Genomic DNA, 26,737 nt, shown 5'->3' with positions numbered 1-26,737 from the left:
GACGTGAAGTTCTCAGGTGCTGCAGAGACCGAAGGAGTAGCTACTGATGTGGAAAAAGCCACTAAAGAAGCAGAGGTCTCTGAAACTGCTGCCAATGTGGGGGAAACCATGGCTGGGAAGATGGAAAATGTGCACCGGAGGCACTTTAAAAAAGCGTGCGGGGACAAGCCTGCTCTGCTGAAGGAGAAAGGGTCGAGACACAACCATGAACTGGAACCGTTCAGTCAAGAGTTGCAGTAGTCCAAGAAAGGACATGAGGAGCATGTACAGAAGCCCGAGAATCAAAAAAGAGAGCTTGCCGATCATATAAAAACATCTTCTGAGAGAAGTTCCAGAGGCCGAAGGCCAAATGTGGAGAGAGAAAGAAAGAAAAGAGAGAGGTCACGGGTGCGAAGGTGTAAGATCCTCGCTCGTGAAAGAGAGTACCTGCTCATGAGATGGGGAAGAAAGTCCCATAGATATGATCTACTCCATAATAAACTCGTGTTCGTGACAAACCAAGCGCTGTTGTCCTGGGTCTGGCAGAATAAAGGGAAGACTGTAGGCCAGGTAGATGCCCTCTCACAAGCATCTGGGTTTGGTGCTAGTGTTCACCCCTACGGGCTTGAACAAAGGGGGGGGGGGATATGTGAAGCAGTGACAGGCCTCACGGCTGCTAGGGGAGAGATATGGCAGGAGTTTCCATTTCTTCGCTGTCAATCAGCAGGTCAGAGGCCGCACCAGGTTGAACAATCAGTCTGGGATAAGAGCCCAGTCCAGACTGTTAGGAGGAGGAAGAGTCTGTGTGCAGCAGAGGCCTGGGAAGGCTCTGTACAGGTGGGCTCAGCCGAGCTGGCAGAGGGGCCATGGGGCTAGGTGTTAGCCTGAACTTTGGGGGATTCCGCGAGGTCTTGGAATCGACAGTCGCTAGGCCAGAGTCAGGAGGACTTCTGGGCCACAATCCCCCAAAGGTACTGGGCTTTGTTACAGCCTGGAAGTGCTGGATTGTTTGGCTGCATGTTGTTTCCGTGTGTGAACGGGGCTTTCAGTGAGGTAGGGAGTCCTCATGTTTAGTTAGAGCCCAGCCGTTCAGGTGTTTTATTTGTATTGTTTGTTTTTGTTTTGCTGAGGTGCCAAATAAAAGCAATGTTTGGCCCCTAACCCTGTGGTCGATGAATATCATTGTGAGAATGACCCCCGAATAAGAGGCGATCCCTTACAATATATATATATATATATATATACAGTACAGACCAAAAGTTTGGACACACCTTCTCATTCAAAGAGTTTTCTTTAATTTCATGACTATGAAGGCATCAAAACTATGAATTAACACATGTGGAATTATATACATAACAAACCAGTGTGAAACAACTGAAAATATGTCATATTCTAGGTTCTTCAAAGTAGCCACCTTTTGCTTTGATTACTGCTTTGCACACTCTCTTGGCATTCTCTTGATGAGCTTCAAGAGGTAGTCCCCTGAAATGGTCTTCCAACAGTCTTGAAGGAGTTCCCAGAGATGCTTAGTACTTGTTGGCCCTTTTGCCTTCACTCTGCGGTCAAGCTCACCCCAAACCATCTCGATTGGGTTCAGGTCCGGTGACTGTGGAGGCCAGGTCATCTGGCGCAGCAACCCATCACTCTCCTTCATGGTCAAATAGCCCTTACTTTCAAACTTTTCCCAAATTTTTGGCTGACTGACTGACCTTAATTTCTTAAAGTAATGATGGCCACTCGTTTTTCTTTACTTAGCTGCTTTTTTCTTGCCATAATACAAATTCTAACAGTCTATTCAGTAGGACTATCAGCTGTGTATCTACCTGACTTCTCCTCAACGCAACTGATGGTCCCAACCCCATTTATAAGGCAAGAAATCCCACTTATAAAATCTGACAGGGCACACCTGTGAAGTGAAAACCATTTCAGGGGACTACCTCTTGAAGCTCATCAAGAGAATGCCAAGAGTGTGCAAAGCAGTAATCAAAGCAAAAGGTGGCTACTTTGAAGAACTTAGAATATGACATATTTTCAGTTGTTTCATACTTGTTTGTTATGTATATAATTCCACATGTGTTAATTCATAGTTTTGATGCCTTCAGTGTGAATCTACAATTTTCATAGTCATGAAAATAAAGAAAACTCTTTGAATGAGAAGGTGTGTCTAAACTTTTGGTCTGTACTGTATATATGTATATATATATATATATATATATATATATATGTGTATATATATGTATATAGAGAGAGACATATATATACAGTACAAACCAAAAGTTTGGACACACCTTCTCATTCAAAGAGTTTTCTTTATTTTCATGACTATGAAAATTGTAGATTCACACTGAAGGCATCAAAACTATGAATTAACACATGTGGAATTATATACATAACAAACAAGTGTGAAACAACTGAAAATATGTAATATTCTAAGTTCTTCAAAGTAGCCACCTTTTGCTTTGATTACTGCTTTGCACACTCTTGGCATTCTCTTGATGAGCTTCAAGAGGTAGTCCCCTGAAATGGTTTTCACTTCACAGGTGTGCCCTGTCAGGTTTAATAAGTGGGATTTCTTGCCTTATAAATGGGGTTGGGACCATCAGTTGCGTTGAGGAGAAGTCAGGTGGATACACAGCTGATAGTCCTACTGAATAGACTGTTAGAATTTGTATTATGGCAAGAAAAAAGCAGCTAAGTACATAAAAACGAGTGGCCATCATTACTTTAAGAAATTAAGGTCAGTCAGTCAGCCGAAAAATTGGGAAAACTTTGAAAGTAAGGGCTATTTGACCATGAAGGAGAGTGATGGGGTGCTGCGCCAGATGACCTGGCCTCCACAGTCACCGGACCTGAACCCAATCGAGATGGTTTGGGGTGAGCTGGACCGCAGAGTGAAGGCAAAAGGGCCAACAAGTACTAAGCATCTCTGGGAACTCCTTCAAGACTGTTGGAAGACCATTTCAGGGGACTACCTCTTGAAGCTCATCAAGAGAATGCCAAGAGTGTGCCAAGCAGTAATCAAAGCAAAAGGTGGCTACTTTGAAGAACCTAGAATATGACATATTTTCAGTTGTTTCACACTTGTTTGTTATGTATATAATTCCATATGTGTTAATTCATAGTTTTGATGCCTTCATAGTCATGAAAATAAAGAAAACTCTTTGAATGAGAAGGTGTGTCCAAACTTTTGGCCTGTACTGTATATATATATATATATATATATATATATATATTTTTTTTTTATGTATACATCATAATGTATTGTTTCTTTTTGTACAGTAAGGGGTTGTCCCACCATAAGAACATATCCCCTATCCACAGGATAGGGGAAAGGTATCTGATCAGTTGGGGTCCGACTGCTAGAAAGAAACTGTAATCTCATTCTGATTTCCTGTGGTCAGATCCCCACCAATCAGATACTTATCCTCTATCTTGTGGATTAGAAATGAGATCTTAGGTCTTGTTTACATTTCCATTTTTCACAGCATGCATGCTATAGTACAGGAGGCTGGCAGAGGAAGGAGTGGGCAGAGGGTGGGATGCCCATTCCTTCCTCTACCAGCCTCCTGTACTATAGCATGCAGTACATAGCAGCCTGCCCCCTCTGCCCCGCTGCTGCGCTGTGTGCTAGTGCTTATATTGGCACACTTACATATGCACACAAGCGGTGCCAGGATAATCCTGAGCTGGCATCGGGTGCGTTTATATGTAAATGTGCCATAATTAGCATCTCTGCCATCTGTGCAGGTCCTGGGTCTCCAAACAGTGGGGGACTTGACCACTGCAGCCAATTACTGGTTGCAGCAGTGATGTGTCCCCCATTAAGCTTGTAAGTGGGTCATGTGCCACACAGGTGACTCATCACCACTGTCAAAATGGACGCTAAAAATTACAGTAAATACATTTTTAAAAAGTGAAAAATAGCCACGAGTGGGGTTTTCATGGGAAGAAGGGATAGCAAAGAAGTGTGTGTCAGTTCTAGCTACGCCCCTAGTTATACTGTATCAGCAAGGTCTCTCCCAAGCAAAGATTTCAAAGCAGACTGGAAGTTTCAAGATGTGCAGTTCATCTTTAGCATAAAGAAGAACAAGGAGTGCTGGAGGTGATGATATGGCCCCCACGGAGCCCTGATGTCAGCATTGTAGAGTCTTTCTTCTAATACAGGAAGAGACAGAAGAATTTGAGCAAGCCTACATTGACAGATCTGTGGGTAGTTCTTCAAGATATCTGGAACAGCCTCCCTGTTGAGTTTCTTCAAAAACTATGTGCAAGTGTACCTAGAAGAATTGATGCTGCTTTGATGGCAGAGGGTGGTCACATCAAATATTGATTTGATTCAGATTTCTCTTTTGCTCATTCACTTTGCATTTTGTTTACTGACAAAAATAAACTATTAACACTATTGGGAAAAAAACTGTTAAAAGTTATATATGTATAGTTACAACAGATTTTTATGTTTTTTTCTAATAACATCTATTTTTGAAAGCATTCTTATATGCAGCATTTTTCCCACACCTGCCTAAAATGTTTGTACAGTACTGAAATTGTTGTGAGACACATTATTGACAAGCATCAAAGGTAAGGTTTCTAAGAGTGGTTAAAAAATATATATATATATACATATATATTTTTTTAGTTGCAGTATAATACAATGCTACTTCTACCGAGAGCTTGTACACTGTACTTTTTTTTTTTTTTACAAATTATTTAACTACTATATCAAAAGTCCTCTGAGAACACAGACAACACAGGATTCAGGTCATGCAGAGTGAAACTTGTGAAAAAATGCTCAGGGGGTTGACTGGCATCAATGTTGGATACAAATGCCCAAACGTTATTCTGTAACAAAAGATTTGCAACATTTTCCAACAGCAGTAACTACCTGTATTGGTGTTGCCTCCAAAATATTGCATGTTTCTAATGGCCTTCAAAACAGAATTCCTCTCCTTGTGTTGGTTCAAGTGAAACTCTGTTCTCGGTTCTTCACTGTATTGAACAATAGCAATCTAATATACAATAGGTATTACTTGTCAGCACTGTGAATTAGAGAATACTTCCTATATCCATGGAAAAATTCATATATATATATACTGTGTGTGTGTGTATATATATATATATATATATATATATATCCTTCTGAATATAAAGGGGTTGTCAAAGATTAGGAGAAAATGTTGTAAGATATTAAAACAGGCATTACTTTTGTGTTAAATGGCCCACTTCTCCAGCACCACCATTCCAGACCTTCCTTCCAGTCTTTGTTTACAGGGCTGCAGTGCTGGCGGCACGTCACTAACATGTGACCGATGCAGCTAATTTCTAGCCTCCACAATGTATTTTTGAGGACAGTGATTGGCTGCACCAATCAAGTGTTGTTGGAGTGATATAAGTGCTGCAGACAAAGACTAGCAGGGAGGACTGGAGTAGCAGTTCTGGAACGGTAGGTAATTGAACAGGAAAGAAATACTTCTATATTTGTATTTGCTATTTATACCATCCCTTCTGGGGCCCACATTTTTGCTAATTTTAGACAAATCCTTTAATAAACAGTACTACAAGATTGTAATTAGATATATAATTGTGTCACACAAAAAGGTACAAAAAACAATGGAGCAGTATTTTTTAGACATGTACAGTACAGACCAAAAGTTTGGACACACCTTCTCATTCAAAGAGTTTTCTTTATTTTCATGACTTTGAAGGCATCAAAACTATGAATTAACACATGTGGAATTATATACATAACAAACAAGTGTGAAACAACTGAAAATATGTCATATTCTAGGTTCTTCAAAGTAGCCACTTTTTGCTTTGATTACTGCTTTGCACACTCTTGGCATTCTCTTGATGAGCTTCAAGAGGTAGTCCCCTGAAATGGTCTTCCAACAGTCTTGAAGGAGTTCCCAGAGATGCTTAGCACTTGTTAGCCATTTTGCCTTCACTATGCGGTCCAGCTCACCCCAAACCATCTCGATTGGGTTCAGGTCCGGTGACTGTGGAGGCCAGGTCATCTGGCGCAGCACCCCATCACTCTCCTTCATGGTCAAATAGCCCTTACTTTCAAAGTTTTCCCAATTTTTCGCCTGACTGACCTTCATTTCTTAAAGTAATGATGGCCACTCGTTTTTCTTTACTTAGCTGCTTTTTTCTTGCCATAATACAAATTCTAACAGTCTATTCAGTAGGACTATCAGCTGTGTATCCACCTGACTTCTCCTCAACGCAACTGATGGTCCCAACCCCATTTATAAGGCAAGAAATCCCACTTATTAAACCTGACAGGGCACACCTGTGAAGTGAAAACCATTTCAGGGGACTACCTCTTGAAGCTCATCAAGAGAATGCCAAGAGTGTGCAAAGCAGTAATCAAAGCAAAAGGTGGCTACTTTGAAGAACTTGTTTGTTATGTATATAATTCCACATGTGTTAATTCATAGTTTTGATGCCTTCAGTGTGAATCTACAATTTTCATAGTCATGAAAATAAAGAAAACTCTTTGAATGAGAAGGTGTGTCCAAACTTTTGGTCTGTACTGTACATATGGAACATATGTCCAAGTTAATATAGACATTACAATGTGAAATGATGTTAACCCCTGGGGATTAAGGTATTATTACTTTTATTTTTCACTAGAAACCAAGATAAATAAAAAAAAAAGACAGTTCTGCCTTAGCTTCATATTTTGTCTATACTGTGTCAGCCCTAAAAAGTTCTTGGCCTTTACACATAGTAGGAGAATCATGCTGGGGCATAATGTAAAGCAGTGGTCGGCAAAATAAAGCACTTCAACTGATGTGAAACTACAACTCCAAGCAGGCATATTTGTTTGGGTGTTCTCTGGGGTGCCAAAAGTTGCTGACAACTGCTCTACAGTATACTACACCTTTTTTATGTAAGGATTCTTACCCACATTAATGTGGCTCAGTTATTTTTTAACCTGTAAAAAATGGCAAAAAAAAAGCACAAGCATTTTTTGGCACATGAGGTTTTTGCTGCAGTTTTTGTCATTTTACTGGCATTTTCTGCACACAATGTGTCTTGCCACTGGAGTTTTCTTCATGGCATTTTCCCCTATAGAGAAAGTGTTGACAAAAAGCTTGAAAAAACGCCAAGAGCTATGAGAATACTGCATCTTTTAAAAGAAGCAACAAAGACAAAAAATGCCAAGCAAATAACAAAAACACCAGTACAAAATATGCATTTATGTGTCTGAATTAGACAAAACTGAAAAGAATAGTATTAGTTGTTAAAAATATAAACAAGATAATCACAACTGTAAGAAAGCCATATAAGTATTACATCTTTAAAAAAAAAAAAAAATTGATCTTATGTTTCTTTAAACCAGGTATTGAAACTCATTCCATAAACTATTTCTTGTGAGAACCTTTAAGGTACAGTAACTTCATAAATACATATTTTGTAATCTAGATAAAGGCTTCAAATGTATAAAAACTGTTCAATAGCATTGATAAGAGCACAAAGCTATAGCATTGATCCTACCTGTGCCCCTTGGGGTCCAATTTTGGGAAAATATGATACTATTCTATAGAGAAAATCTTTGACCTTGTTAAAATTACCAGGCCCAATGCTGGAAGACTCATCCACAAGCAATACTATATCAGCTTTTAACTTTGCACAGACTGAGGAAGAAAGGAAACAAATTATTATAGTAATTAGGCTCTGAATGCAAATGTAGCCAATGTTATAACAAAAGCATTTAAAATAAATTTAGCTTTTTTAGAGGTAGTCGTGTCACATTTCATAATTGCTGAATACAAAACAAAAATTTAATCTGAATATGTTATGCTTAGGAAAAAATAACTTATGTATTTTAATTTATAGTGTACCTACCGTGGAAGGTACTTGTCCCCTAATAGTAAATGATTGCTTATTAAAGGGGTTATCTATTTCTCATATCATTAATAAATAAATACATAAATACATGTTAAAAAATAGATATTATTTTAGAGCATTTACTCCTGTAAAAATCCACCAAAAATATGCTTGTTATCTATAGGTCAGAAGATCAAATTCATAAATTCCATTGAACTACAATGGATATTTAATATAAAAAGAATGAATGCAGAAAATATTCAAACCAGTTTGCTTAGAAAGTTGCTTTGGAAATTCTTTTTGAAAATCTCTGAGTGGTGCCAATGGGCTTTAAGGTTCTCTATGGTTTTCGGAACCAATTAAGGTACCAGTTTACTGATGCTGACTGGCATGTCTCTATAATATGTCAAAGCATACATTTTGGTAGGTTAGGTCAGTCTAGCTGTTTAGAAACTCAGGGCACTAGAAAATTATGTTCACAAACATTTGATTTTGGAAATAAGTATTTACTGGGCTCAGAAACAGACGCTGAAGTTCCTCTGGCAGCAGAACTGGTAGATTTGGAAATTTGTGGTATTGTTAGTGGAGGACGTTCAACTGGTGTTGACGTGGTTGTCTTTTCAATAGATGTCGTTATCCTAGGTCCATTCACAGTGGGGATGGGAATAGCTGGTCTTTTCACTGGTCCATCTGTAAGAAAAATATTGTACATAAAGCAAAAAAAAATGTAATACACTGTTAAAGTTCTATAAAATGTTCACAAAAATTATATTTTTGTAACAGTATTCTTCCTTGTAGTTTAAAGGGTGAAAAGCCTGTTTTGATTATGCCTTGATTAGAGAGTTACATTACAAGAGAGAGCTTGGATACAGTTGACCTGTGTGGGCAGGTAATTACCAGGACTGGTTTTCAGCATCTACATTTAAACAAGAATGGTTCCATCACAAGAGAGAGATCTTGAAAACTATGCACAGGTCTGCGACTAAAAAGCTGTTTGATTATTTTCATCTAATTTCCATGTATTTTGGTTTGCTAAAATATTGAAAAAACTCCTAGATGTCATAATTTGCCACAAAATGCAAAATTGTCTTAAAATTTATAAATTTTTTTACATTTTTGGTATTGTTTTATATTATGGGGTTTTTAACCAAATTTAAAGTCCAAATTACTATTGATTAATTCGCATAAATGCATTTAAGATATAAAATGCCCCTAAAAACCTTAAAGGGGTTGTCCGAGTTATGTAAAAAAAAAAAGTATAGCACTGTAAATCTGATGGTCAGCAATATATACATAAGCTAAGCAAGTTTTAGGGGGAAAAAATTATATTTCCCTAGATCTCTTCTGGCCCTTTGTTGTTATTTGCAGGTAAACAATCTCTGCCCCTCTCCCTCTGCAAAGGGGGCGAATACAAGTGCTGCTCTAAGTGACATGTCTGACTACTGGGATACTCAGCAGCATGCTGTATGCGTAAGGCCTCATGCACATGACTGTTTTTCAGGTCCACATCCGAGCCGTCGTCGGGTGCGGATACATTCACTTCAATGGAGCCGCAAAAGATGCGGACAGCACTCTGCGTGCTGTCCACATTCGTTGCTCCGTTCCGAGGCCCCGCAAAAAAAATATAGCATGTCCTATTCTTGTCCGTTTTGTGGACAAGAATAGGCATGTCTACAATGGTCCGTCCGTTCCGCAAATTGCGGAAGGCACACGGGCGGCTTCCGTTTTTTGCGGATCCGCAGTTTGCGGACCGCAAAAAAACGGCACGGTCGTGTGCATGTAGCCTAAGCCTCAGCCCTGAGTCTGTGCTTCTAATGGTAGAAGGGGCTAATCCTTCCTGAAGAATTCAGTGGGAGGGAGACACAGGGCAGATAGCAGCAGCTCCGGTCAGTGCAGGGGGCATGGCCAGAACTGTGACGTCTCATGTACAGACACAGACCTGTTCTCTCCTGCAGTCCACACTTGTGCACGAATCCTCATCAGGTTCTTGGTTCTAGGCTGTTCACACTTTTTCATCGCAGTTCATGTTAGCTCATCACTCTTTAACTGTTATGCTATGGGTCCGCAAAAGTGTATTAATTCGCCAGATAGTTTCTGTTTCATCTGTGGTTGAATATACAGTGTTGAAGCAACAGCAGAATATTACAGACTTTGTTCAAAAAGTGTACTTCGCATACTTTGGACAAAAAATTGGAGATCAAGATAAAGTTTGGACGCTTCATAAAGTGTACAAACGGTGTGTTGAGGACCTCCGAAACTGGTTCAAGGGTAAGAAAAAATCTTTCCGTTATGGAATTCCTATGGTATGGCGAGAGCAAAAGAACCATAGTGACGACTGTTACTTTTGTTCATGCGATGTGAAAGGGTTTAATTCCAAATGGAAGCATTCCATTTCATACCCCAATCTTCACTCATCAATCCGTCCCATCCCCCATGGCACAAATATACTAGTACCCAAGCCCCCTGCTACCTTGGAAGAGATACCTAGCTCCGATGAAGGTGAAGTCATACCTGAACCAGATGACAAATCAAGTTCTGACTTTGAAGATGATACAAGACCAAATTTTTTTTCTCACTACAAAAAGATCGTTGGACGAATGCTGAAAGCATTTCAAGCTTTAGGTTGCCTGATGAGTTTGAAAGTGCATTTCCTCCAGTCCCACCTTGACTACTTTCCTGAAAATTCGGGTGCTGTGAGTGAGAAACAAGGTGAACGATTCCACCAAGAGATTAAAGAGATGGAAAGGAGATACCAGGGAAAATGGAGCATTACAATGATGGCAGACTACTGTTGGATGCTTCAGAGAGACATTCCAGATGCTCCTCACAAGCGTAAATGTACCAAGAGGAGCCTCGCAGGGAAGAATCTTCGAGTTTAGTGTGTAGGCGAGCTCATTTCAGTTCAAAAAAGGATTTTCATTAAAAAATTGTAATAAAACTTTAATTTTATAAGTCTATTTCCATTTATTTTGAGGTATTGCCTTATTTAACATAGTTACCTAAATTGTCAGGAAACGTGATGTCCTATGACAAAATGGAGGTCATTTTTGGATTCAGCGCACCAAAAAACATAAAGATTACGTGGAATAACCAAAACAGCTCTTGGAAAAAAAAGAATTTGCAGACCTTAATTGATGCAGAAAGTAAATTAGAAAGCTGCATAAAATATACAGTCAATAACTGTATTTTTTTAAAATCATCCCACTTTAAATTACATATACAACTGTAAATTCTCACATATAGCTTGAGTTATAGTTTTCTCTGGTCCTTCCATTTCTCCAAACAATGGTTTTATTGCAAAAACATAGGTTTTTCCATAGTGTAATCCAGTGAGCCTGAATGATCTGTACGATGCTGCCAGTTGTTCCATGGAGGCATCAGGCTCTGTAAAGATAATGCATTATGTTTTTTCTTTTGATAGCTTTGCCTATATCTGAAGATAACATATCAGCATAGTTCTATATTTTAAGGTAATGAAAATAATGTTCACTTTTTAAAAGGTTTTTTCCCATTACAACTATCTATTCTCTATCTTCATTATTATTTATTATTCCATTATACTTTTTTGTGTTTAGGATTAACTCCTGATTTTAGCTTAAAAAACAGAAATTGTCCTGTGGACACTATGGGGGGCATTTTCCAGTCTCAAGTCCCTCTGCGCTGCTGGATGAAGTGGCAAAGTAATGTAGAGGCGCAGACCTATACATAAGTTTAGCGCTTCATCCAGCAGGCAGTGTGATAGACTTAACTCTCTTGCTGGCATAGATTTAAAGTGCAAAACTACAAAAAAAGGGATGCTCACTAATTTCCCCAAATGCCAGTGCACAGCCTGCTACTACCGTACAGCAATTTCCAAATGTTATAACAAAATAAAATGTGGCTGGCTCACAATGCTCTTAGTCAGACATTTATTACAAACTCATATCCCATCACTTTTAAAACAATTGATGCAATCTATACACAATTAAAATAAAATAAAATCAATATACAGTCTCTGTCCCTTTAAACGACACTGTTAGGGGCAGTGCTGGAGGTGTGGTAGAGAAAGGAGAAGTGCATAATGCGTTTGGTTGGATACAGCAACAGGAAGTACGGCAGTCAGGATGGAGACAAACCAGAGGGATTTTTTTACATGGTAAAACGGGTCAAGGAGAGTCCAAATTGGAAAAAAAGCATAAGGGAAATGTACATGAGGTAAGTAAATACATGAGCATAGTTGTTAAAACCACTTCAGAGTTCTATGATACTTTTTTATTCACAAAGCAAGTCCTACAATTTCAGCTTTGGATTACACATTTTTACACCCAGACTACAAAGAACAGTATGTAGGTATCAGTAGTTCACAACAGTATTGCTATGAATGCAGTTATGATTATTCCTTACCCGAAGTTAACCTCCATGTTAAAAGATATGAGGATGCCCCGTTGACTCCAGACCAACTCAGTAACACACTCTCCCCTGTTGTTTCTTTTACTTCAAGTGAGTCAACTCTTGGTAAGTCTACTACATAAAATAAATATCAAATTCAGTTAGATACATTTGAAAGAAAAGGGAAAAGTGGATTAGGGCTGAATCACATGACCCTGCTTGGTCCAGACCAACCACAGCTCCCCTGACCCAAACTGACTAATCATCATGTAAGTATAGTACAGTAGACCCAAGATCAGATAGAAACTATCTGTCATGGTCCCTCCCAAGACAGGGGTGAGAAGAGCTGAGAGACTGGCGGCACGTGAGGGTATCTGACAGTCTCTCTGTTTTCACCTGGCATCGTTATTGTTTGGTAATGACCACACCTCTTGTCAGGTGCAGCGTGTGATCATTGCTGAGGCTCTATTTAGTTCTGACTCACACTGCTTACCATGCGGTTGATATTTCCTGCTGGAGTTGGTTGAGCTGGAGCGTTGCCCCTTTATATCTCCTGCTCCTCTATTCTTCTCTAAACTAAGTGCATTTTGTTTTGCATTTTGTTGTTCACTTGTGTTTGTTGTTTTCTATGCCTCAGTGAGACGCTGGTTCCTTCATCTGGGAAGGAACCAGTAGTCTCATTCCCCGCAACCACTCCTAGGGATTTCCAGGGTCACCAGGGCTAAGGTTCCGGTGTATGAGTATTTCCACCTTCACGGTCTACTCATATTGGCTGGAGTCAGGGAGAGGTCTAGAGATTCCTAGAAGGTCACGATCCCTCTTCCTTAGATTTAAGGCCTAGACTCCGGTCTATTTTCTTCTGTGTGTTATCTGGTGATTTCTCCTCCCCATTACTCGTGACACTATCATAAAACACTATGGGGGGCATGTATTATTATATACATTGCAATTTTTTTTGTATATCTGATGCAGAATCAGTCACAAAGGGGATTTGCAGCTGAATCTGCGACTTTCCCCCACTCGCGCCAGGTAAACAAAAAGGGAGCATGGTGTGGGAGGGGAAAGGGGGCTGGATGGGAAGCCCATCTCATTTATCATTTTCTACGCCTGTTTTAAAAAATGATCTAAATCTACGCCCGCAATGGAGCTGCCGTAGATTTAGGCCAGCAGTGGATGCGCCTAAGTTACAGTATGTAGAGGCCAGCGCCTCTACATAACTTAGGCGCATCATGTGCCAGCACAAGGGGTATTAAGACTGGCATCTAAAACACCCATCTTAATAAATGACCCCATATGATGCAGTCAGCTCGGGTCAGGGGTGCAGCAATTGATCCAGGAGACATGGCTAACACATGGACCATGTTTCCCGGGCCCAGCACGGTTGTGTGAATCAGCCCTTACTCTTGAAATTGTTAAAACATATACAAGGTTCCCCTGAATTTATTAGGGTACATTCACACTAGCGTTATTCTTTTCCGGCATTGAGTTCCGTCCTAGGGGCTCAATACCGGAAAAAAACTGATCAGTTATATCCTAATGAATTCTGAATGGAGAGAAATCCGTTCAGTATGCATCAGGATGTCTTCAGTTTAGTCACTGAACAGCGTTTTAGACGGAGAAAATACCGCAGCATGCTGCGGTATTAATCCGTCACAAATTCCGGAACAAATGCCGGAATGCCGGATCCAGCATTAATTTCCATTGAAATGTATTAGTGATGTATCCATTGAAAATGACCGCATTGATGGATCCGCTATTCAGATCTGCGCATGCGCAGACCTTTAAAAATGTGGAAAAAAAATAGAAACTGATCCGTTTGTCCGTATGACAAACAGAGAGACAGATCCATTCTTGCAATGCATTTGTGAGACAGATCCGCATTCGGATCCGTCTACAAATGCTGTCTGTTTGAATACAGATTAACGGATCTGGCAGGCATTTCCGGCGACGGAACTGCCTGCCGGAATCCGCTCCGTTCTCCGGTTATAGCCTCCGGTATCTTCATAGTTAGGCTTCACCCAGGGGAACCTGACGGCGTCTCATTCTTCCATCCTGTAGCGCTGGCCAATCGCAGCGCTCAGCTCATAGCCTGAGAGAAAAAAAACACCTCTCAGGCTATGAGCTGAGCGCTGCGATTGGCCAGCGCTACAGCATAGGAGAAAGAGGCGGCGTCAGGTTCCCCTGGGTGGAGCCTAACTATGAAGATACCGGAGGCTATAACCGGAGAACGGAGCAGCGCCCGGGGATAACAGTAAGTGCAGGGAGGTTTTATTATGGTGAAAGGTCCTCTTTAAAAGATCTACCGATTGTGTAACTTGCAATATCCCTAATGACACCAAAATAATTGGTAAAACAGGCAGATACAGCCAGCAGTGTTTTTTTTAATTTTATTATTATGATATCAATCCCAAATGTAACTTGCACTACAGTAGATCAATTGTAGAAAGAACAGTGTCATGGTACTTAAGGGGTTATTCCATTATTAAAGGGTTGCCTCATCTGAGACATTTGTGGCAAATCATTAAGCTGCATTTACATGAGCCAATAATCATCCAGATTATTCGGAAAAACAGTTCCTGAGAACGGTTGTTCCCAACAATCTACGCTTGTTCATCGGGTGATCTTGTCGTTCATGCAGGCACCACCAATCATGGCTTCTGGACAGCAGATCGTGTTGTCTAAACATCAATCTGCTGCTCAGAAATCATGAATTTGTATGAGGGCAAGGGATCACAATAGCGATCCCTCATTCTCATACAGTGGAGGAGATCTCTTCAAGTCTCCTTCACTGAATGAGCAGCCGACTGTTGGGAAGGAACTCTTCCTTCCAGACAATCGGCTGCAGAATCGTCCCGTCTAAATCCACCTTTAGGATATGCCACCAATGTCAGGTGAATCTATTTCCAGAATGGGACCCCTGAAGTGAGCAGAGAGAAGCTGCACATGAATATCCACTCTCCATTATTTTCTATGAGCTGCCAAAAATAGCCAAGTGCTGTCTCGGCTGTCTTTGGCATTCCCATATAACCAAATAGAGCAGTGCTGTTTCACTTTCGAGTTGCCTTTCTGGAGATAGAGGTGGGACCTGCACCTATCTGACTTTGATTCCTAGCAATATGCCATCAAAGTCCCAGATGACACAGCCCCTTTAATGTAAAAAGTAGGCAACTGATAGGGGAGTGCCTTTTTGCTGCAGGTCTCTCTCTGTGGTTATCACAGCTTCTTAAGGATCTGGTTGGTGGCAGTTGGAGGATGGAAATGAGCATGTTACTGAAGTGGACAGAGAGCTAAAGAAAAGAACAAACCGTATGCCCTCTGTCACGAGTTGGAGGTCCCAGGAGAGACCACCGCGTTGTCATGCAATAAACAAACGGAAATCAGGTACAGACACATAAGAGTTTATTGCACAGACAAAACAGGGAAGGCAGCACAGACAAAACAAGAGCTCTATGTACCGTCAGCACAGTGGGAGAAAACCCCCACTGCGCCACTGTCTAGTAATACTCCAGAGGGGCGTAACTAAGCAACTCCTGGTTTTCACTAGAGCCCTAGATGGTAGGGTTAGACTTAGCCGCAGGAAGTTGCCAGGGTCCACTCTGGAGCGTGACCTAGACAGTGACAGCAGGAGCGAATGGACAACAGGTACCAGAAGGTACCAACGGCACATAGGCAAACATAACAGACAGGTAAATACAAAACAGGGCAAATAATAACACAAGCAGGAGTTCATGCAAGGGAGCAGGAGTGGCAATGAGCAGAGAAGGACTTGCTTCACCAGTAGTAAACTGCATGGCCTTGTCATGCCACTCTGCTGCAAAGGCTTGCTGAACACAGACATCAGAATAAACACAAAGTAACTAAAACATAACAGGCAGATCAGATATCAGAAAGACAGGAAAGAGGACATCAGAGAACGTAAAAGAGGACGCAAATGAACAAGTAGGGAAACCCACAGAGCACAGACAGACAGACACGGATCCCATGGGTCAGCAGCATGGGAGAGAGAGTACAAATCAGGAGCAGGACAAGACAACACACACCAGGAGAGCTGACACAGAACTGAGGAAACCTCAGCCTTATATACAGGTTCCATGGGTGCAGCAGAGAGACCACACCCATGGAGCAGACAGAGGATTAACTCCTAATAGGCACACAGGGGAGTTAACCCATAAAGAACCACAAATGACACAGGAACGGAACTTCAGCGAGGAGTGCCGAACAAGCAATGACGGAAGGTCACAGCCAGAGATAGTGGCTGTGACACCCTCCGAGACTACTGTCCTGCATTCATATGATCATATGAGTGCAGGACAATAGTCCCGCAGGCGGCCCGATGCGCACAGTATCCTATGAAGCTGTGCGCTCCCATGCGCACAATGTATGCTGCTCTGGGACATATAGCCCGCTCATGGACCGTATATCATGGATGGCATACGGTCGTGTGCATGAGCCCTAAGAATGATAAATATCGCCCATAGTGTTTTTTTTTAATTATTTAATTAAAGGATTGTAAGGATCCAGATCCCTAGCAATGACTTCAGGTATCCATTACTACTTTTGCTAAAAATGTTTAAAGTAGGTACAGCATTAGATGGCATGACCTGCATGATGTGTCTGTGTATGTACTTCGTGTGGTTATACAGATTGCTCTGTAATTGTTACTATTAAGGAAACACATCTGGAATACTCACACGTTTTTGCTGTAAGAAGAACAGGACTTCCTTCTCGGTTTCCAACAATAGATGATACATAGATATTGTAAGTAGTGCTCTCTTTCAAGTCAGGTATTGAAAAAAATGAAGAGTCTGCGCTAACAATCTTTGAGTTTCTAGCACCACCTAGAGATAATAGATAATAAATATTGTTTTTTCAGATTTCCTCAATTGCTACCAAATATCAGTTACGTGTTCCAAATAAACAGGGGGGATGATTTTTCAGAATCATAAAATGAGATCCTAATAAAACAAATGGCCATCTCTGATCCCCACTGAAAGTCAATAATAATACTATAACTGTATCTTATCTTAAAGCATTTCAAAATACTAGAAATACTTTTACACTTTATTGTTAGATATTTAGTTTTTAGTATATTTTGTATTTATTGCATGCTTTAGCTGTAATATACTGTATATACATCCTTTTTTCACATGTATACCTAGCTATAATGTTAAAGGTTCATATTACTTTTCAAACTGTATTACGATATGCAATGCATAATTTACATTTTTACTTTTACGGTGCAAAATAAAACGATATACTGCTTCAAAAAGACATTTTTTTATGGGAGCCACAACAGATATGACAAATGATACATGTATTTCCCATAGTGACTTATAATATATAATAGGCCCATAAAGATTCAATTTTTAACTGAACAAAGTGGTTCCGTTTGTTATGTTATTCTGTCTGTCAAAGAACAACATAAATCGGAGAGAAAAGAACTAATGATTAATGTAAAACATGTCTAAGGAGATATTAAACTTTGGGAATAATTTAGCTATTATAAAAAGACCCAAATAAGTTGTATATTGATTAAAATAATTTAATACAATACACTGAATAATTTATTATAAATTTGTCATAAAAAAAACACTCCTTTAGCCCCAAATGCAGTTATATTACTAGAAATACCTTTTTCTGGGAGGAGATTCGTTACTTTTACTGTAAACTGTTAAAATTTTACAAAATCAATAAAAATATTATGATTGAAAAAACTAATTATTTTTATTGCAGAATTTACATACTTATCGAAACTATAGTGTAAATTAACAAATGTGTGCTAAAAGGCTTTAATTGATGATATATAACATTAATATTATTATTACTATTATTATTGTTATTAGTAGTCTACTAATAACAATAATATATTATTATTATTATTAGGGATGTCCCGATACCATTTTTTTAAGACCGAGTACGAGTACCGATACTTTTATTTAGGTACTCACCGATACCAATTACCGATACTAATTTTAACAATAAAATACACACACGTGTATTTTCTGACCACTGACCAACCAAAAGGCCCAAAAACAGAACTATAACATTCCAAGGAGACATTATACTGTATGGGGGCCACAAGGAGACGTTATACTGTATGAGGCAGCCACAAGGAGATGTTATACTGTATGGGGCAGCCACAAGGAGACGTTACACGGTATGGGGCAGCCACAAGGAGACGTTATACTGTATGGGGCAGCCACAAGGAGACGTTATACTGTATGGGGCAGCCACAAGGAGACGTTATACTGTATGGGGGCAGCCACAAGGAGACGTTACACTGTATGGGGGCAGCCACAAGGAGACGTTACACTGTATGGGGGCAGCCACAAGGAGACGTTACACTGTATGGGGGCAGCCACAAGGAGACATTATACTGTATGGGGCGGCCACAAGGAGACGTTACACTGTATGGGGGCAGCCACAAGGAGACGTTATACTGTATGGGGGCAGCCACAAGGAGACGTTAAACTGTATGGGGGCGGCCACAAGGAGACGTTACACTGTATGGGGGCAGCCACAAGGAGACGTTACACTGTATGGGGGGCAGCCACAAGGAGATGTTACACTGTATGGGGGCAGCCACAAGGAGACCTTATACTGTATGGGGGCAGCCACAAGGAGACGTTACACTGTATGGGGGCAGCCACAAGGAGACGTTATACTGTATGGGGGCAGCCACAAGGAGACTTTACACTGTATGGGGGCAGCTACAAGGAGACGTTATATTGTATGGGGGGGCAGCCACAAGGAGACGTTACACTGTATGGGGGCAGCCACAAGGAGACGTTACACTGTATGGGGGGCAGCCACAAGGAGACGTTACACTGTATGGGGGCAGCCACAAGGAGACGTTACACTGTATGGGGGCAGCCACAAGGAGACGTTACACTGTATGGGGGCAGCCACAAGGAGAAGTTACACTGTATGGGGGCAGCCACAAGGAGACGTTATACTGTATGGGGGCAGCCACAAGGAGACATTATACTGTATGGGGGCAGCCACAAGGAGACGTTATACTGTATGGGGGCAGCCACAAGGAGACGTTATACTGTATGGGGGCAGCCACAAGGAGACGTTATACTGTATGGGGGCAGCCACAAGGAGACGTTACACTGTATGGGGGCAGCCACAAGGAGACTTTACACTGTATGGGGGCAGCTACAAGGAGACGTTATATTGTATGGGGGCAGCCACAAGGAGACGTTACACTGTATGGGGGCAGCCACAAGGAGACTTTACACTGTATGGGGGCAGCTACAAGGAGACGTTATATTGTATGGGGGGGCAGCCACAAGGAGACGTTACACTGTATGGGGGCAGCCACAAGGAGACGTTATACTGTATGGGGGCAGCCACAAGGAGACGTTATACTGTATGGGGGGGCCACAAGGAGACGTTATACTGTATGGGGGCAGCCACAAGGAGACGTTATACTGTATGGGGGGCAGCCACAAGGAGACGTTACTGTAAGGAGTCAGGACAACAATTTTTGAAGCCCCTCCTCAGTATAATAGTCTTGTGGCCATCATACAGTAATGTATATTTCTTCTTGCCCTAATGCCTGCTTTTAGAGATCAATGTGCAGCTTGCAGGCAGGAAGGGAATGACCAGGGCCATAGAAGACAGACACTATCACTTTTAGAGGGACTCGCTCCTGGCAAACACAGCTCTGCTGCAGTGAATGCAGTGGAGCAGACTGTGATGTAATTATAGTTATTACAGGGACTCAGAGAATCGTCTGAGAGTTTATTAGTTAAAACGAATCGAATGAGTCAGAGACTGTCACCCCAGATTTCCTGCTCTTCTACATGCACCCTGTACACACACAGCTCCACTACATGCTATGCTAATAATGCCCCCCCTTCCCCCGGACGGACTTACAGGGAGCCGCAGAGCAGGAAGTCTGGCAGGGACTCGGTGACACAGTCTGTGACTCATTGGATTCTTTTAACTAATAAACTGTCAGACGATTCTCTGAGTCTCTGCACTACGCTCCCTGTGCTGTGAGTCAGTGCTGGTTGCCTCTGATTGGTTGGAGGGCGGGGAGGGGCGGGCCTAGCTTCCACTCTAGACTCCAATTACACTGCCTGCTGCTGCCTGTGAAGCTGTATCAGCTGTGCGAGATGCAGGGGCCGCGGACGGACACATAGAAGCGGTGCACAGGTATCGGCAGTGGTATCGGGGACATTTGCACGAGTACATGTACTCGTGCAAATGCCCGGTATCGGTCCCGATACCGATACTGGTATCGGTATCGGGACATCCCTAATTATTATTATTATTATTATAATAGAAAAAATATATATAATAAGACCTTACCATCAAATGGCACCCATGAAATTTTGTAGTGGGTTATTCCAGGTGTTTTCTTCCAAGATAGTTTGAGGTTATTGACTCCAGTATCAATAATCTGCAAGCCTTTAACAGAAAGGAGCTGAACAGGATTGGAGTCTGCAAAAATAAATTAATAATGAAAAGTTAGGAAGACTGAAGCCATGATCTGATTTAGACTTGGTCATTCGTTCAAGTGGTTGTGAAGCAGTTTGCAGGAAAAAATGGGGTGTCCTTTAGAGCTGTTATTGTCATGAACAAAGACAGGGTAGACTTACCTCATTTGGTTAAGAGTACAACATCCTTAATCAATGGAGTGTAGTTCAGGCCATAAAGAATAGACATTCCAGTAGGAAGAACAGTGCCATGGTATGTAAGGGGTTATTCCATGATTAAAGGGGTTGCATAATCTGAGACATTGGTAGCATTGGTGATGCCACCAATGCCATATAGGTGTGGGTTTTAGAGGTGGAAACAATACCTTTCTTACTTTGATGGCATATCCTAGCAATATGCCATCAAAGTCCCAGATGACACAACTCTGTTAATGTAAAAGTAAGCAGCTGAGGAAATATGTCCCTTCTCAAAGTGAGTGCATTTTTGCTGCAGTTCTCTCCCTTTAGTTATCACTAATTCAGTTGAAGGATGGAACTAAGCAGGTTACTGAGGTGGGCAGAAAAATAAAGAAAGGAGCAAACAGCAGCTGGTGCAATGCAGATATAATATATTGAATAACTCAGTGGCTATACTAGGTTTTTAATTACACGCCATTAGAAAAATATTCAGATGCATGTGCTGGCTTAAAACATTTAGAATATTTTTCATTGGAGAACCTATTTACTATAGAAGTTCTGCAATTTCAAAGGAAAGAAATATGCAGGACCTGTGATTTGGGTGTATTCAGGCCTTTTGGATTGGGTTCAGCTGTCACTGAATGGAGGCTACTCCCCTACAGTGAGGTCCAGATTCCTGTACAGTGTTAAAATGCTTAAAAAGTGGTGCCACTTAGAAAAAACCCTCAGTAATAGACCTAAGTCAAATCCATTCTGTGATCATAGTGGGTCCACACACTCTGTATTACAGTAATTTATACAAACCGGATTCCAAAAAAGTTGAGACACTATACAAATTGTGAATAAAAACTGAATGCAATGATGTGGAGGTGCCAACTTTTAATATTTTATTCAGAATAGAACATAAATCACGAAACAAAAGTTTAAACTGAGAAAATGTAGAATTTTAAGGGAAAAATATGTTGAATCAGAATTTCATGGTGTCAACAAATCCCCAAAAAGTTGGGACAAGGCCATTTTCACTGTGTGGCATCTCCCCTTCTTCTTACAACACTCAACAGACGTCTGGGGACCGAGGAGACCAGTTTCTCAAGTTTAGAAATAGGAATGCTCTCCCATTCTTGTCTAATACAGGCCTCTAATTGTTCAATCGTCTTGGGCCTTCTTTGTTGCACCTTCCTCTTTATGATGCGCCAAATGTTCTCTATAGGTGAAAGATCTGGACTGCAGACTGGCCATTTCAGTACCCGGATCCTTCTCCTACGCAGCCATGATGTTGTGATTGATGCAGAATGTGGTCTGGCATTATCTTGTTGAAAAATGCAGGGTCTTCCCTGAAAGAGATGATGTCTGGATGGGAGCATATGTTGTTCTAGAACCTGAATATATTTTTCTGCATTGATGGTGCCTTTCCAGACATGCAAGTTGCCCATGCCACACGCACTCATGCAACCCCATACCATCAGAGATGCAGGTTTCTGAACTGAGCGTTGATAACAACTTGGATTGTCCTTGTCCTCTTAGGTCCGGATGACATGGCGTCCCAGATTTCCGAAAAGAACTTCGAATCGGGACTCGTCTGACCACAGAACAGTCTTCCATTTTGCCACACTCCATTTTAAATGATCCCTGGCCCAGTGAAAACGCCTGAGCTTGTGGATCTTGCTTAGAAATGGCTTCTTCTTTGCACTGTAGAGTTTCAGCTGGCAACGGTGGATGGCACGGTGGATTGTGTTCACTGACAATGGTTTCTGGAAGTATTCCTGAGCCCATTCTGTGATTTCCTTTACAGTAGCATTCCTGTTTGTGGTGCAGTGTCGTTTAAGGGCCCGGAGATCACGGGCATCCAGTATGGTTTTACGGCCTTGACCCTTACGCACAGAGATTGTTCCAGATTCTCTGAATCTTCGGATGATGTTATGCACAGTTGATGATGATAGATGCAAAGCCTTTGCAATTTTTCGCTGGGTAACACCTTTCTGATATTGCTCCACTATCTTTCTGCGCAACATTGTTGGAATTGGTGATCCTCTACCCATCTTGGCTTCTGAGAGACACTGCCACTCTGAGAAGCTCTTTTTATACCCAATCATGTTGACAATTGACCTAATTAGTGTTAATTGGTCTTCCAGCTCTTTGTTATGCTCAAATTTACTTTTTCCAGCCTCTTATTGCTACTTGTCCCAACTTTTTTGGGATTTGTTGACACCGTGAAAATTGGAATCAACGTATTTTTCCTTTAAAATGATACATTTACTCGGATTAAACGTTTGATCTGTGATCTACGTTCTATTACAAATAAAATATTGACATTTGCCATCTCCACATCATTGCATTCAGTTTTTATTCACAATTTGTTTAGTGTCCCAACTTTTTTGGAATACGGTTTGTACATTGGACCATGGGTTCATGTAAAAAAAACTTCTGAGTAACAGATCTGAATAGCCTTTGATATGGAGCAGTCCGTGATCTCCTTGGACTGCACCCATAGCAACCGGAGCTGCCAGCATGAAATGAGTCTGTATATTTTTGGCCATGCATTAAAGCTCTGAACCTGGACATAACCCGGTCTGCACTTATTCAACATGAATGAATGGAGCATCGGAGCGATTTAGGGAATTTTTTTGAGATCCGGTGACGTAACAGGCTCGCCATGGGTAAACTAGACGGAGGCTTCTACCTAGCAGTGAGCCCGGTGTTTTTACAGGGCAGCGCTAAATTAGAGCCGCTGACATCACAGACACACTGCTAGGTGGAAGCCTCCACCTAGCAGTGCAGAAATATAAACAAACAGCTCTTGCCCTGCCTGATTCAGCGCGGGGCAAGGGGGATATTTGGAGCATAAAAAGCTCCAATGCTCCACTCATTCATGGTGAATCTGAACAACCCCTTTAAGCCATGAACTATAAAATAGCTTTTTTGTATACCTTAGACTTACCTGTGCTTTGAACCAGAGTGGCTGGTGGACCTTCAGTGTTGCTGTAAACTGCCTGAACATTCATAATGTACCTGTTGTTTGGCTGTAAATTTGTAATATGGTATGACCGGATACTTGCAGCCAGGTACTGACTTTTAGGTGTGTCTGTAATGATAAGAACAAGGTGTCTTTTATGAATACATTTGTGTGACCTTTATACAGGTCATTGGTTACATCATACCACAGCTGAACATGAAATGTAAGAATAAATATTATAGTAACCTGAAGTTGCAGGGCTCCAGGACACTTTATATTCAGTAGCTCCAATGGTGGAACTCCAGGCCAGAGAAATGGAAGTGCTGGTGTATCCAGTTACCTTGAAGTTAGACACATATCCAAGAGGTGCTATGCAATACCAAAAATTTTATGCAGTTAATACCAAGAAAGGTGCACTGTGCCCTACTTGTAGTTATATTTTTAGAAGCATGTTACTTTGATATCATAAAACCAATGTACCAGTTACAATAAAAATCTATAGGGGGACTTTATCAAGCTGTGCACACAAGAATTCTCTCTTTAAAAAGTCACACAATAGGGCTTTAGCAACTTTTTGAGGTGACTTGCACAACACTTTTGCAACTTTTTACATTTTTACACCACTCACTCAAGTTTTAAAAAGTACAGTAGGATTAAAAGTGGGCATGGTTAAGCTATGGTAATGACTTTCACTCCCCATTTATGACTGGGACTTTTTAAAAAAAAGTCACAAAGAAAGTCCCACTCCAGTAGGGGGATGGTGCAGAAAAATAGAGTAGTATTTCTGGACAAAAGAGTCAGGTTTAAAGATGAGACAAATTTAAGAAGTAATGTCTGTTGTTTGATAAATTTGGCAAAAAGTACATCAATGCACACTCAAGGAAAATTGACTTCAAATATTACTCTCATGATAAATTCCTCCTTGTGTTTAGATTAATAAATGCTCAGGCAGAGCTTTAAACGGGTTTCTGGGAGTAGTATATTGATGACCTTTCTTCTAGATCAGGTATGCTCAACCTGTGGCCCTCCAGCTGTTGCAAAACTACAACTCCCAGCATGAACTAATAGCTGTAGGCTGTTCAAACATGCTGGGAGTTGTAGTTTTGTAACAGCTGCAGGACCACAGGTTGGGCATCCCTATTCTAATCTAGATAGGTCATCAATATCTGTTTGGTGGGGGTTCAAATCCCAGGACCCAGGCCTATTTTTTGTTTTGTTTACATAGCCTTTGTGCAGCTCAATCCAAGTGAATGGTTGCAATACCAAGCATATCTGCAATACAATGTACAGCACTGAGCTTGGTGTACTGTGAAGAGGCTGCAGCACTCACCAGTAATTTTCTCACTTCACCAGACAACGGCAAATACTTTTTTTGTGCCACTATTACACGCCAAAAAGGGCTTTAGAACATATAACTGCACTGCTAAATGGCAAATAGGCCTTTATTTTTTTCCACTTATACACGCCTCAAAAGGCTTTAGAACATATAACTATACCACTGAACGGCAAATAATATATTTTTTTTTGCCACTAATCAGCGGTGTTGCTGGGGTCTCAAAAGATCTGGGGCCCAAGCCCCAATGCATATGGCCCAAATCTTTAAGTCGACCAATCCCCGACCCCCCCAACCCCCGCAGACACTAGCACTGAAGACTTCAACTTCTCTCAGCCGCCTCGTCTCTGCAGAGTGTGACACACGGACATCTTAGCTTCCTCACTTTTCTGTACCCCGGAATACTATCCTGAAGAAAAATGAGTGCCATACAGATAATTTTCCCCATAGTAATAGTGCTCCTCATAGTCCCACCAATAGTAATTCCCTTCTAGAATGCCCTCATTAGTAATACTGCCCCCTATAGGGCCCCCAACAGTGATAGTGCTCCCCAAGAGCTCCCCCATTCATAATAGAAGAGCCCTCCAGTATTAATAATGCCCTTACAAAGCCCCCAGTAGAAATTTAGGCCCCCCTATTGTTCCCCCAGTGGTAATAAAGCTCTCTACAGACCCCTAAGTAGTATTAAGGCACCCCATAGTGCTCTTGGTATAAATAATATCCCTCCTATAGAGCCCCCAGTAGTACTAAGAACACCTAATGTCCACTGGATTTACAATGCCCCCACAGTGCCCCTAGTATTTATATCGCCCCCTACTGTTATAATGCTCATCCTGAAGTACCCCAGTTTTTATATCACCCCCTACTGTAATAATTCTCACCCTGAAACGCCCCCAGTATTTATAATGCCCTCTGCAGTGCCCCCTGTAGTTATATTCCGTTGTTTAATGTCCTCAGAAATTATAATTCCTCAGCCCCTCCACCATACAGTCCCATGTAAATAACATTATTTCCCTCCCTCTGCCATAGAGTCCCATGTAAATACCATCACTCCATCTCTCCAGCCCCCTCCAATATACAGTCCCATGTAAATACCATCCCTCTCTATCTACAGCCTCCTCCAAAATACAGTCTCATGTAAATAACATCACCCCTCCCCAGCTGCCTTCAACATACAGTCCCATATAAATAACATCAACCCCTCAATATTAAATCCCATGTAAATAACATCACTCCCTCCCCCAGACACCTTCAAAATACAGTCCCATATAAATAAAATCACACCCTCCTAGGCCACCTCCAACATGAAGTCCCATGTAAATAACATTACCCCTTCCTCTGCCATAGAGTCCCATGTAAATACAATCACACCATCTCTCCAGCCCCCTCCAAAATACAGTCCCATGTAAATGACATCACCCCTCCCCAGCTGCCTTCAACATACAGTCCCATATAAATAACATCAACCCCTCAATATTCAGTACCATGTAAATAATATCACTCCCTCCCACAGCCACCTTCAACATACAGTCCCATGTAAATAACACCCCGCTGCCCCAGCCACATCCAACTTTCAGTCCCATGTAAATAACATCACTCCACCCTCCCTTCAGCCCTAACATACAGTCCCAGTTAAATAACTAC

The 26,737-nt window shown here is 41.3% G+C and overlaps 1 protein-coding gene across 1 annotated transcript in view; it reads right to left on the bottom strand.

Annotated features, from left to right (window-relative positions):
- The window catches only part of LOC120986031 (collagen alpha-1(VII) chain-like), a 570,823-nt gene that overhangs the window by 460,013 nt on the left and 84,073 nt on the right, over positions 1-26,737 (bottom strand). Inside the window, exons 15-23 of the mRNA XM_040414311.1 lie at positions 23,996-24,129; positions 23,746-23,887; positions 20,503-20,634; positions 16,872-17,018; positions 12,196-12,315; positions 11,050-11,196; positions 8,323-8,502; positions 7,480-7,619; positions 4,862-4,985 (exon numbers count right to left, since the gene is read on the bottom strand). Of these exons, the coding sequence (XP_040270245.1) occupies positions 4,862-4,985; positions 7,480-7,619; positions 8,323-8,502; positions 11,050-11,196; positions 12,196-12,315; positions 16,872-17,018; positions 20,503-20,634; positions 23,746-23,887; positions 23,996-24,129 (1,266 nt within the window). The remainder of the gene's footprint in view (positions 1-4,861; positions 4,986-7,479; positions 7,620-8,322; positions 8,503-11,049; positions 11,197-12,195; positions 12,316-16,871; positions 17,019-20,502; positions 20,635-23,745; positions 23,888-23,995; positions 24,130-26,737) is intronic.

The sequence above is a fragment of the Bufo bufo genome, chromosome 1 (assembly GCF_905171765.1).
Source record: "Bufo bufo chromosome 1, aBufBuf1.1, whole genome shotgun sequence".
Lineage (NCBI taxonomy): Eukaryota > Metazoa > Chordata > Amphibia > Anura > Bufonidae > Bufo > Bufo bufo.
The sequence above is the reverse complement of the archived record's forward strand: the minus strand, read 5'-3'. Positions and strand labels throughout refer to the sequence as shown.